General features: G+C 44.4%; 1 protein-coding gene across 2 annotated transcripts in view; it reads right to left on the minus strand.

The window, feature by feature from the left end:
- RFX2 (regulatory factor X2) overlaps positions 1-14,522 on the minus strand; it is a 180,094-nt gene that overhangs the window by 49,655 nt on the left and 115,917 nt on the right. The window contains exon 7 of one of the 2 annotated variants that reach the window (XM_029051837.2): positions 13,697-13,771. The exons of the other annotated variant lie outside the window; for it this stretch is intronic. Coding sequence (XP_028907670.1) covers positions 13,697-13,771 — 75 coding nt within the window. The remainder of the gene's footprint in view (positions 1-13,696; positions 13,772-14,522) is intronic. 2 annotated transcript variants of the gene reach the window in all.

Genomic DNA, 14,522 nt, shown 5'->3' on the forward strand with positions numbered 1-14,522 from the left:
GGAACTGTCCGAAGTTTGATCAACATTCAAGCAGTTGTAGAGGCAATACGTTAGTTTCCACTATGCTCTCAAAGAACTTCATGCTATGGCAAAATTTTGCTATACTAATTATACAACTGATTTAAATGATTACTGTGGGCCAAATGCTGGGGTATTTAGGAAATTATGAACTTGGGCAGACCCTGTCCCAAACGAGGCTCACAAATCTATCTTACCCCTATTTTACTGATGGGGAAATGGAAGCCCAGAGAGGGGAAAAGACCTGCCCACGGTCACGCAGTAGGACAGTGACAGAGCTGGGATTTGAATCTGGGTTTTCGGACTCCCAGTCCCCTGCTCTTTCCATTAAGCCAAGCTGCCTCCATCAATGGTATTTAGTGACTGCTTACTGGATGCAGAGCACTGTACTGAGCACTTGAGAGAGTACAAGTTAACAGAGTTGGTAAAGACACTCCCTGCCCACAAGGAACTAACTATCTAGAGGGGGAGACCGACACTAATGTAAATTATTAATTACGGATACGTACATAAATGCTGTGGAGCTGAGGGTAAGGTGAATATCAAGTGCTTACAGGGTACAGATCTAAGTGCACAGACGATGCAGAAGGGAGAGGGAGTAGGAGAAAAGAAGGATTAATCAGAGAAGGCCTTTTGGAGATGTGATTCCAAAAAGGCTTTGAAGGTGGGGAGAGTGGTGGTCTGCCGGGTTTATAATAACCATCGACTAAATGGGAATGAATGGATTGGGGGTTGAAGGCTTGAAGATGTCTCCATGACTGATATCCAAACAAATCCTTGTGTTGCTGTTCCATCCACCACTAGCAGAGTGCTTTTACATCCTTGCCACTCACCGTTGTTTTACTATATTAAATATTGTAAAGATTCAAATTCACAAAGAAACACAAAGTACAGTAAGGTTCATGCAGAGGCTGGGAAATGTATGTGCACAACCATCTGTTCCTACACCGAGTCTACTTTTTTTTTTTAATGGTATTTGTTAGAGCTTTTACTATGGGTTAAGGAGTGTTCTAAGCGCTGGGGTAGATACAAGTTAATCAGGCCGCAAACAGTCCCTGTCCCATATGGGGCTCACAGTTTAAGTAGGAGAGAGAACAGGTTATCAAATCTCCATTTTGCAGTTGAGGAAACTGAGGCCCAGAAGAGTTAAGTGACTTACCCAAGGTCATACAGCAGGCCAATGGCGGCGACATTAGAACCTAAGTTCTCTGGCTCCCAGGCTTTATCCACTTAGCCATGCTGTTTCCCTTGTGCCAACTTGTGAATTGTTATACCCAGAAGAGACATGTGTCGCGGGAAAAACATTTCCTAATACTTCCATTGTGCTATATCCACACTGGGTAATGAAAACACATGGCACAGCAGGACTGCCTATAACTAATTACCACTACTGCAGTAAAACTTTCATAATCCAGAATCCATACCCCTAGGAGATTAAGTATCAGAGTAGCTGATGTCCTAAATTTAGTGTCTGCTCTGATAATGCTCCTACGGGGACCCCAGAAGTCCCTACCTTTGTACCTGATGCTCATTAAACAGTGGGATAAATTTAGAAAATATTTAATCCAAATATCAAGTATCTGAATTGGCATCGGTCTGGGGCACTCTGGATAATTTGGTCTTTACTACTGTTTTTACAAGACTCTAATCTTGTTTTAAAATTTCTTGGCTTATCTCGGAAAATCCAAATGCCATCCGAGTGCCGGCAGTCAGATCTGTACTTGAGTCAATGATCCTTCTCCCACTGAAAGGGATAAAAGATCATTTTTTCAAATTTAATCTTTAACTAGACTCAGAACCAATTGTCCTCCCTGTTTATCCTAAGGCCTAAGAGTCAATCAGTCTGAACTTCCACGTGTTCATCGTTAATGGGAGTGGGTTCCCAGAGGCCATGTAAGCCAAACTGCTCCTGACTTGGGCAGACAGAAACAACGGTAGTCCACTTGGTGTGGTGCACTGTACGAGGAGCTTGGGAAGTACAAAATAATCGAGTGACGTGTTTCCCGCCCACGAGGAGCCAACACTCTAACGGGGAGACAAATGGAAAAATACTGACAACTAGACTGGTCTAAAATAAGTAGATTAAGCAGACATAATATACACACGTGTTAAGGAATCTTTTCTCTACAAAAACGTTCAGGACCTGTTTCCCCACTCCTCAAAAAACTCCAGTGGTTGCCCATCCACCTCCACAACAAACAAAAACTCCTCATCATTGGCTTCAAAGCAGTCCATCACCTTGCCCCCTCCTACCTCACCTCTCTACTCTCCTACTATAACCCAGCCCGCACACTTCACTCCTCTAATGGTAACCTCCTCACTGTGCCTCGATCTCATCTATCTCGCCGCTGACCCCTTGCCCACGTCCTGCCTCTGGCCTGGAATGCCCTCCCTCTTTAGATCAGACAGACAATCACTCTCCTCCACTTCAAAGCCTTATTGAAGGCACAACTCTTCCAAGAGGCCTTCCCTGACTAAGCTCCCCCCCTCCTCTTCTCCCACTCCCTTCTGCATCACCCTGAATTGCTTCCTTTGTTCACCCCCCTTGGGCCCACAGCACTTATGTACATATCTGCAATTTATTTTATTGATGTCTGCCTGCCCCCTGCCCCCCTGCAGACTGTAAGCTGATAGTGGGCAGGGAATGCCACTGTATATGTTGTATTGTACTTTCCCAAGCACTTATTAAGGTGCTCTGCATGCAGTAAGCATGTAATAAATGTGATTGATTGATTGAATGAATAATTTATTTATATTAATGTCTGTCTCCCTTCCTCTAGACTGTAAGCTCACTGTGGGCAGGAAATGTGTCTGTTGTATTGTACTCCCCCAAGAGTTGAGTACAGTGCTCTGCACACAGTAAGCACTCAATAAATATGACTGACTGAATGAAAGAAAGGAAGGCACAAATAAATTAGCTGAAGAAACAATACTGTTCAAGGTGCTGGAAAATTAATCGGGGACAGCTTGTTGGAGGAGGTGGGATTTTAGGAGGGATCTGAAGGTAGGGAGAGCTCTGGTCTGTCTGCTGTGAGAGGGAGGGAGTGCCAAACTATGGGAACAGCATGTTAAACTTAACGTATCCAAAACAGAACTCCTCATCTTCCCACCCAAACTCAGTCCTCCCCCGGATTTTTCTATCACTGGAGACGACACAACCACCCTCCCTGACTCACAAGCCAATAACCTTAGCATTATTTTTGACTCCTCTCACTCAACCCACATATTCAGTCTGTCATCAAATCCTGTAGGTTCTACCTTTGCTAAATATTTATTTAGCACTTACTGTGTGCAGAGCACTGTACTGAGCACTTGGGAGAGTACGATGTAACAAAGTAACAGAGTTGGTAGACATGTTCTCTGCTCACAATGAGCTTACAGTGTACAACATTCCTAAAAACCGCTCCTTCCTTTCCACCCAAACTATCGCGTTGATCCCTGCACTAATCCTATCCTGCCTTGACTACTGTATCAGCCTCCTCAATGACCTCCCTGCCGCCTCTCTCTCCCCACTCCAGCCCATACTTCACTCTGCTGCCGGGATCATTTTCTCAAAATATGTTCTGTCTCTCTGTCTCCCCACTACTCAACAACCTCTAATAGTTGCTCATTTATCTCCATATCGAACACGAACTCTTTACCCTCGGCTTTAAGACACTCAGTCAGCTCTTTCCCTCCTAAATCTGGACTGCAAGCTTGTCGTGGGCAGGGAATGTGTCTGTTTATTGTTATATTTTACTCTCCCAAGTGCTTAGTAGAGCACTGTGCACACAGTAAGCACTCAATAAATACGACTGAATGAAGAACTTATAAGGCATTCAATCAGCTCTTTCCCTGCTCGCTTACCTTGCTGATCACCTATTACAACTCCACCTGCACGGTTCAGTCCTCTAATTCCAGCCTACTCACTGCACCTCAGTCTCATCTGTCTTGCCGCCAATCCCTTGCCCTCATCCTCCCACTGGCCAGGAACTCCTTCCCCCTTCATATCTGACAGTCCACCAATCTCCCCACCTTCAAAGCCCACTAAAATAATATCTCCTTCAAGATGCCTTCCCTGACTAAGCCTTCATTCCCCTGTCGAAACCCTCCTTTCTGCATCGCCTAGCCACTTGGGTCTGTATACCTTAAGCACTTTGCTATTCAACCATCCCCAAGACCCGCAGCACATTATTATCATTATTATTGTTATCATTATATTTATTAAGTGCTTACTTTACGTTAAGCTCTATCCTAAGTGCTGGTTAATCAGGTCAGACATAGTCCTCATCCCACACGGGGCTCACAGTCGAAGTAGGAGGGAGAACAGGCACTGAATCCTCATTTTACAGATGAGGAAACTGGAGCACAGAGTAGTTCAGTGACTTGTCCAAATTAACACAGCAGGCAATGGCAGAGCCAGTATTAGAACCCAGGTCCTCTTATACTCCCAGGCCCATGCTCTTTCCAGTAGGCCACGCTGCTCTTCATCTGTATATGTCTGTGACTCCCCGTCTAATCTAGGAAGTCCTTGTATCGTATTCCCCCAGGTACTTGGTATAGTGCTCTGCATCCAGCAGGCACTCAATAAGTATCATTGATCGACTGGGATGGAGGTGGGGGTGTCGGGCGTAAGGTACAGCTAGATTGGCTTGGGGAGCGAACAAAGATGGGCAGTTGGGGAATAGGAGGTGAAGAGAGTGGATAGGTAAATTGGGGCCAACTTGTGGAAAGCCTTCGAGTCGACTGAGGAGTTTTTATTTGATGCGAAGAGAGAGATCCAGTGGAGGGTTTGGGGAAAGGAGAGATGTGGGCTGCGCGATGCTTCAGGAAGATGATCTGTGCGTCAGCGTAGAATCTAGATTGGATGGGGGGAGGCTAGAGGAAGGGAGGCCAGTGAAGAGAGTAGTGCGAAACACTGTAGCCATGGCAAGAGCAGAGCTTACAGAAGGATGGTAGCTATTTTGGGTAGAGAGGAAGAGACAGCTTTGGGAGATGCTGTGCAGGGAGAACTAGCAAGATTTGGAAGTAGACTGAATGGGAGAGTTGCACCATAGGGAAGAGTCGTCGATGACAATGGGGTTGTGGGCTTCTGAGACAGGGAGGGCGGTGGTGGTGTCGACTACAATGGGAAAGTTAGGAGGAGTGGGTTTCGGGGGAAAGATGAGGAGTTTGGTTTTAGACATGTTGAGTTTGAGGTGCTGGTCGAACATCTAGGCGGAAATATCCTGGAGGAAAGAGGAGGTGTGGGATTGCTGGTCAGAGCTACCAAAATCAATACGGGAGTCAGATCTAGCTCAGAAACTGTAAAGGGGGAAACTCCAAGTCAATAGCCACTTGGCATTCTATTTACCAAACTCTGGAATGAAGGCAAACTGTGGAAAACCACAAAAGCAAGTTGCTTAAAACAGCCAGCTACAGCAAATGGTAATAATAGTATTTATTGAGCACTTATTATTTGCAAATCACGTACTAAGTGCTGGGGAAAAGTACAGGTATTAAAAATCAACAAGGTTCCTGGTCCTCAAGGGCTCACAATCTAAGAATAAGACTGTAAGCTCTTTGTGGGCAGGGATGGTGTCTACCACCTCTAATGTATGTGTGTACTCTCTCAAGTGCTTAGTACAGTGCTCATTACCCAGTAAGTGCATTACCCAGTAAGTATAAATACCACTGAATGAATAAGGGCAGGGGAGGACTGGCAACAGAAGTAGCATGGGCTCTACATCAGAAAGACCTGGATTTTAATCCCGGCACCGCCACATATCTGCTGTGAGACCTTGGACAAGTCACTTAACTTCTCTTTGCCTCAGTTACCTCATCTATAAAATGAGAATTAAGATTGGGAGCCCTATGTGGGACAGGTACTGTGTCCAACCTGATTAACGTGCACCTAGCCCAGTGCTTAGTACAGTGCCTGACACAGAGTAAGTTCTTCACAGGTACCAATTACAAAAACATAGAAGAACCCCCATACTTACAAGGAAGGCAAACCCCAAATCAAAACTACACAAAACCACATAGGGCAATCAATCAATCACATCTTTTGAGCACTTACTGTGTACAGAGCACTGTACTAAGCACTTTGGAGAGTACAACACAACTGGCAATTTCAAGGATGAGGACAGGAAATGGGAGGTACAAAAGACAAAAGGAAACTGGAAGCCAACTAATCAATAGTATTTACTAAGCACCTTCGGGGTGCTCAATGTACCTAGTTCCCCACCCACAGCAAGCTGTAACAGAAATGGGGGGAGAGAGATAGACTCTTTCACTTTTTGGTCTTCTGGGCACACCATCGCTACCTGGTGCTTTCAGTTGTTCTAAACTTGGGTGTAAAAAAAAGACTAGCAAACAATTAATGGTATTTATTGAGCATTTACTTTGTGTAGAGCAGATTATAGCATGTAGAATTCAAGGTGCATATAGTCGAGACCAAAAAAGTTCAGTCTCTCTCTCCCTGGAGAACACAGTGCCATATAGTCCTATAGGCTGCAAGCTCGCTGTGGGCAGGGAAGGTGTCCCATTGTTATATTTTACTTTCCCAAGCGCTTAGTACAGTGCTCCGCACATAGTAAGCGCTCAATAAAATACAATCGATTGATTGATCGACTATACTAGGTGCTTGGGTGAGTACAACCAACAGAGTTGGTAGACAAATTGCCTGTCCCCCCAGAGTTTACAGTCTAGAGGGGAAGAGAGACATTAAAATAAATTACGGCTGTGGAAGTAAGTGCTGTGGGGCCGAAGCATAGAATACACAGGGATTGCCTCTCTATATTGTAGCACTGGACTTTCCAAGCGCTTAATACGGTGCTCTGCACACAGTAAGCGCTCGATAAATACGGTTGAATGCTTGAATGAATGTAAGACAGGGAAGACCAAGGAGTTGGGGGTTGTGCTCACTGTCCCCTCTCCCATGAGCATTTTCCTCCCTCCAGGCTGCCACCATCAAAGATCACTGCTGTGCTCAAATCAACAGCATACCTTAACCATTTTCTAGTGGCAGGTGGAATTTTTTCCAGTGATGGCTGTGGCAGGCTACTTGTGGAGCTGGGAACACCAGCTGGTAGGAGGAGAGCTGTAGAGTATGCTTCCTGTAATCATCAGGAAACACGCATCACTGACTTCAAGAGAATCGCAAATGGCTCAGGAGTCCAGTTACAGACCTTCATATCAGGAAGGGTAAGGAGACCTTCTTTCGGCAAATTACCAAAGTAAGTTCAGGAGTACACCACGTGATGAGGGGGAACTTCTCCTATCCAGATATCTGCTGAAAGGCAGCCTACTAGGACAGAGCTCATGGTGGCCAAAATTAATAAATGAATGAATGAATGAATAATGAATGAAATAAAGTTACCCACCAAATATGTAGCCCCAATTTAAGGAAATCAGCAACCAAGGAATAATCTCCTACGAATTAACCAAGTATCCAGAAGAAAAATTAATTGCTTAAACACCCGCAGCTCTTCTAAACAATAACCACTTTCAATGCATTGTTCTTGGCTGGAAGGCATCCTTTGCTCATTTTAATGGACGGGATTTTTAAATAATTTGTTTGCAACGTACAATGGCTGATTATCTGTAATTTCCTTTCTCTCCGAGCCCCATTCAAGGTCCTTTGAAGTTAAGGGCAACTCTGGGGCTGTTTCTAAGGCTCTCTAACAACTCTCCGCATGCCTACTGATGATGACCAGCTGGGTTTTGCCCCCCACTCACCACTCTGCAAACCATTCTAACCGTGCTCACTCCTCAGGGTCCATTCTAGGGTCAGAAATGGGTCCCGTGTCTCTAGTTCACCTGGTTCCCTTGCAGCTCTGAACTCTGGACAGGAGGCAGACTGACTGTAGTCTACTTCCCATCCATAGTTTCTGGACAGCCAGCCTCTGGCCCACTTCTGACCTTGGAGGGCCTGGAAACCTAAGCTTCAAATCACTTTGGCGCCACAGGTTTTTCCAAACCAAGATAGAAAAGGTAAGCATGGCTCTCAAATAAATAGGGTAATTTGTGCCATGCCACTCACCAACTCTCAAAAGTTTAGTCAAGTGCTAAAGATGTGGCAACTCGGGCCACAGACATTCAGTTTAGACGAGGGTGGGTAGGGAGGGACCACAGTCACAGTGCCTTTCAGCTCTTGCTATGCCAGCATAAGGGGCATGGCAGGAACTCTCTCCTGGTTTAGGGCGTTGAGCACAAGGCAAGACTGCCCACTGCCAGTTAGGCCATGCACTTGAGTTCAGACATTGTTTTTTTTTGTTGTTGCTTTTTAAGGTATCTGTTAAGTATGTACCGTGCTCTGCACACAGTAAGCCCTCAATAAACATGACTGAAGTGCTTACTCTGCGCCAGACACTGTACTAAGCATTGAGGTCGATAAAAGCTAATCAGGTTGGACATGCTATACGTCCCACATCGGTCTCACAGTGAGACGTGAAAAATCCCCATTTTTCAGAAGAGGTAACTGAGGCACAGGGAAATGAAGTGACTTGCCCAAGGCCACACAGCAGGCAATGGGGTTTGGTCTGTGTTCGGTCTCGGTGCAGTCTTTTCAGTGGCCAACCGTTATGCCGTCATCTAGTTTGTACATCATGATTTGTGAGCCCGTTATTGGGCAGGGATTATCTCTGTTGCCGAACTGTCCATTCCAAGCGCTTATTACAGTGCTCTGCACATAGTAAGTGCTCAATAAATAAGATTGAATGAATGAATGAATGAATGAATGACTCAGTGAGTCACATCAATTGTGCCGATCACTGGGAGACTTCTTGGAGCCCAAAGGGTGCATATATACGTCCGCTCAACTGTATATATCTTCATTACCCTATTTATTTTGTTAATGAGATGTACATCACCCTGATTCTATTTATTTGCTATTGTTTTAATGAGATGTTCTTCTCCTTGATTCTATTTATTGCCATTGTTCTTGTCTGTCTGTCTCCCCTGACTAGACTGTAAGCCTGTCAAAGGGCAGGGACCGTCTTTATCTGTTACCAATTTGTACATTCCAAGCGCTTAGTACAGTGCTCTGCACATAATAAGCGCTCAATAAATACTATTGAATGAATGTACATATATACACTCAACTACGTATATACGAATGTGGAAACAAACTTAACCAGCTTTCCTCCATTTTGTTTTCAGACTCCATTTTGTATTTCATCTAGCTTGTTTTCCTTAGTCACGCTGCAGCCCCGCCCACCCCTGTCGTCAGTTAAGCTAACTGCAGCCACACTTGATTGGACCCACTGGGTCATGTGATCGAGAACTCCGAAATTTGATTGGATCTTGTTGATGGCATGAGGAACACCACGTCCACCACGGACCACAACTAACTGCCTCTCCCACTTTAGCTCACTTTTAAGGCAACAGACTCTGTCTGTCCTCACCCATCCAAATCTGAATTGTACTGCAATAAAGAACCTCTTGTGCTGTGTTGCTGTGACTTGATTCCTTTTTTTGTGTGTGAACCCAACATATATACACACATACACACGTAGAAGCAGCAACGTGGTGTAGTGGATAGAGCATATGCCTGGGAGTCGGAAGGTCATGGGTTCTAATTCCGGCTCTGCCATTTGTCTGACCCTGGGCAAGTCACTTCGCTTCTCTGGGCCTGTTACCTCATCTGTGAAATAGGGATCGAGAATGTGAGCCCCGTGTGGGACGGGTACTGTTTCCATCCCGATTTGCTTGTATCCATCCCAGCACGTAGTGCAGTGCCTGATACATAGCGCTTAACAAATACCATAATTATTACTATATACACATATATGGAGGGAAGGAGGAGAGGAGAGAGAGACACAGAGAGATACCCACCATCCCTGTTGCTCTGACCAGTTAGGTCGGAGAGAAGTGAGCACACAGTCTTCTGCCTTGAACATAGAGAGCTACTGCTCAGCTGGATGTGGTAGTTTATGCCCAGTAGGGTGCTGACTTGGGTGTGAAAACCTGGTCAGTAGTGTGTGAAAGGTCACACCTCATCAAGCACTCAATATTGATCATCCTCCCCCCTCAACACACACACTTCTGGAAACTCTATGATCACTTCTAATTCTCTCTGAAATCAAATTAAACCTCTTGATCATGGGGTCCTCACTTATTCTCCCCCTGGAGACTGTAAGCTCCTTGTGGGTAGGATCGTGTCTACCAACTCTAATGAATTGTATTCATTCATTCATTCATTCATTCATTCATATTTACTGAGAGTTAACTGTGTGCAGAGCGCTGTACTAAGCGCTTGGGAAAGTACAATACAGCAATAAAGAGAGGAAATCCCTGCCCACAATGAGCTCACAGTCTAGAGAATCAGCGTGGCTCAGTGGAAAGAGCCCAGGCTTGGGAGTCAGAGGTCATGGGTTCGAATCCCAGCTCCGCCACTTGTCAGCTGTGTGACTGTGGGCAAGTCACTTAATTTCTCCGTGCCTCAGTTACCTCATCTGTAAAATGGGGATGAAGACTGTGAGCCTCGCGTGGGACAATCTGATTACCCTGTGTCTACCCCAGCGCTTAGAACAGTGCTCTGCACATAGTAAGCGCTTAACAAATACCAACATTATTATTATTGTTATTAGAGGAGGAGAGACAGACATCAGTACAAGTAAACAGGCATCAAGACATCAATTGTACTTTCCCAAGCACTTATTACCGTGCTCTGCAAGCAGTAAGTGCTCAATAAATACCACTAATTGAGTGATTTGATTACTGACTTTTTCTTAAACTCCCTGACCTCACCTTTCATTAAAACCCGATTCATTTTTTGGCCCCATCGCCATGTTCTTTAGATTCTCTGTCCCTTGGATTTTTCTATATTGGGTTGCAAACTCAAGGGCAATGAGTAGTAGATAATTCTACTTTCTTCGTCACTCTCCTCAGAGCCTATTATTTTCTCTCCCTAACTCTCACGACTGGGAGCCCTATGTGGGACGGGGACTGTGTCCAAGCTGATCATCTTGCATCTACCCCAGGGCTCAGCACATTATTATGGTATTTGTTAAGTGCTTACTACGTGCCAGGTCCTGAACTAAGCACTGGGGTAGATACAAACTAATCAGGTTGGACAAAGTCCCTGTCCCACATGGGGCTCACAGTCTTCATCCCCATTTCGCAGATCAGGTAACTGAAGCAGAGAGAAGTGAAGTCACTTGCTCAAGGTCACACAGCAGACAAGTGATGGTGCTGGGTTTACAGCCCAGATCCTTCTGAATCCAGGCCCATGCTCTATCCACTAGGCCATGCTGCTTAGCACTCAGTACTGTAACTATTACATAGTTGTAGCAGGAGCAGTAATAATAATGATGGCATTTAAGCGTTTACTATGTGCCAAGCACTGTTCTAAGCGCTTGGGGGGATACAAGGTAAGCGGGTGGTCCCACATGGGGCTCACAGACTTCATCCCCATTTTATAGATGAGGTAACTGAGGCACAGAGAAGGTAAGTGACTTGCCCAAAGTCACATAGCTCACAAGTGGCAGATCCGGGATTAGAACCCACGACCTCTGACTCCCAAGCCCGGACTCTTTCTGCTGAGCCACGCTGCTTCTGCGTGCAGTAGATGCCAACAAGTGGACGAACCGGCTCTCTACAAGGTATCAGACTGCCAGTCCTGACTAGGGCTCCATTTATCTAACCTCTCACCTGCTCCCCTCCCTCAGCACATTCTCCCCACAACTTGCCCTGCCAACCCTGCTTCAGGCCGAAAGGGAGGTCCAGAGGCCAGGCCAGGCCCACCTTCCCGATCCAGAGAGGCAGGAGCAGCAACCGTGGCCCAACGTAGCATTCTATTCCCCGGAAAGCCAGGGGAATCCAGAATTTGTGGTTGCAGTGGATTGGGGTGGCTCTCGCTCAGGACAGTATTCCCAGATTTTTTACTGGAGTCACCCCAGACAATGGGGAGGGACCTTGATTTCCAGGCTGCCCAGGCGAGTAGAAGACAATCTAACCATATTCGCCCCGAAAACAAACCGGAGGCCTCTAGCAATCCAGTCTTTTCTAGTAACCAGCCTGCAAAATGCATAACCTCCTTTCTCACAGGAAGGAACCCTAAATAATGGTATTTAATCAATTCCTGGAAAAAAAAAACCCAATATGAAATGTTGGGGTGAAAGCCTAAATGTGAAATGAAATAGAATTACTTTTTTTCCCCCCTCTCAAAATGAAGCATAGAGAAGTAAATGAGTAAGAAAGCAACCAAAGAGAGCATGGCTTTAAAAGGAAAGTTTTAGGCAATTAGAAGCTAATTTGCATTCACAGAGACAAGGGACTAATGCATATTTTCATGGACATTTTTATTTTCACCAGACAGAGCTGCCACTCTGTGGTTTGGGTCCTTCTAAAGTCTTTCCCTTGTGCAGTTCTCTCTTAAAAATAATTTGGTTTCTGCAACAAGTATTCTTGGGAATACTCGGTGATTTTTTTTTTTAAATAGCAAGCTAAAGTAGCTTTGTTCTCTAATTCCCTCAAATTATGTGATTGTGTAATTTTATCTATTTTTTTCTCTTTTAGTTATTAAACTCTAGATTTACTCCATAGCTGTTCTTTAAAAATAAGAGCCTTTTCCTTATAAAGAAAGAGGAATTTATTGGTCTGAGTTTGTTTGCACCACATAGTCACTACCTTTTTTTTTTTTTAAAAATGGCATTTGTTAAGCACTTATTATGTGTCGAGCACTGTTCTAGGCGTTGGGGTAGATACAATTTCATCAGGTCAGACACAGACCCTGTGTCGCACAGAGCTCAAGTCTAAGTAGGAGGGAGAAGAGGTGTTAAATCCCCATTTTGCAGTTGGGGAAATGGAGGCCCAGAGAAGTGAAGTGACTTGCCCAGGGTCACCCAGCAGATCAGTGGAGAAGCTGGGAATAGAACCCAGGTCCTTTGGCTCCTAGGCCTGTGCTTTATCCTCTAGGCCACACTGCTTCCCCTTCCTGGCACTGCTTCATTTTACTGCTTAGGGGTTCACCCTTTGGACTCACCGATCACCCCACTGTGTGGACGGCTCTGGACGGCAACAAGAGGGGTCAATTTGAACGAAGGTAACTATTTTTATTATTTATTTTTTTCATTTTTTAGCTCAGAAAAAACACTATTCCCCACTTAAGGGTCATTCAGCCAGAAAAGACAGGTTACAACAGATTCTTATCTGGCTTATCAAAATGCTAAACATAATTTGTCTGTCCTTAGAAGAAGGAGAGTCTTCCTTTACTGCTTGGGAAAGCTGAGGACAGTGAATAGAATCAAAGCTCCTATCCTTTTCCTTAAAGAGGTAGTTTACTGGTTAGTTCCCTATTATATTTCCCTCCATGTGCTATTAACTCTGCTAGGAATAGTTATAATTCACTGGGGAATGCTGCTGCTGTAGGAGGTAAAAAAAACTAGCATCTCTGAAAATGATACAGAGATACTGGCAAAAATGACAGGGAAAATGGAGCGACTTCTCAACACATTTATCAAGGAATCTTTAAATATTTCCATGGCAATGCATTCAAAATAATGTGGAAAAAATGATGCTCGTATACACTTAGTTTTAGTAAATTTAAGTTGGTTATAAAATTTTGCCCACTCCTATTTCTTTTAAAGGACTGCTCTCGAAAAATAGCTAATAGAAGACTTACGCTACTTCCAGTCCCGTGTCAGTGGTTTATTAAATATCCCTGAATGCTACATGGAATGCAAGGATAAGATTGAAAAGTTAGACATTAACTTACATGGCTGTTGAGTAAACTGCTTTTGTGTGATGTAATCCCTTCATTTTTTTGGAGGTTTTCAATCGCCATTTCAAGCTAAAGAAATGTGTGCAGGAAAACAAAATAAAATGGAAAAAAAGGAAATCAGATAGTTAGCATCAGCCAAGATTTGTTTTTATTAATATCTGAATCATGATTAATGCCTCCTACCCAGAGAATGTGTGACCAAAAGGCAGATGAACAAAGAACAGTATTCATGAGAAGAAGCTGCAGCAAAGAAATGTTATTTATCCCATGCAAATGGATCAAAGAGATTTTAAAAATAAAGCAGCAGAATGAAATGCGAAGTTTTCAAAATTGCTATGTAAAGAATTCTTATTTTACTTAGACAGCGCTCAATCATGAGTGCATATGGACCCATGACAGTGCATTTAATCACTCTCTCATAAACTCTTAAATGAAGCACTCTTCTAGAACTGGAACCCTCCCAACAACAGGAGATGATGGAACAGTGGAAAGAAGATAAGTTGGGGGTGGGGGAGAGAGAAGGGAGACAAAAGGAAGGGACAGGAAAGAAAGGTATGTCGTAAATATGAACAAGGCTAGACTGGCAGCTTCAGGACTTAGAATTTTCCGGCAGACACCTGATAGATGTTTTATGCATTCAGTAATATTTATCGAGCAACTGCGGTGTGGAGACTGTATTGTACTAAATGCTTGCAAGAGTTCAATAGAGCCATAAGACACTGTTACCATCCTGGAGGAGCTGACAATCTAACGAGGGAGACAGGCAGACATAAATTGTTTGCATTCAGTGGAAGGATAAGGAAAACTAGAGACACAACTG

Source organism: Ornithorhynchus anatinus, chromosome X1 (assembly GCF_004115215.2).
Source record: "Ornithorhynchus anatinus isolate Pmale09 chromosome X1, mOrnAna1.pri.v4, whole genome shotgun sequence".
NCBI classification, from domain to species: Eukaryota; Metazoa; Chordata; class Mammalia; order Monotremata; family Ornithorhynchidae; genus Ornithorhynchus; species Ornithorhynchus anatinus.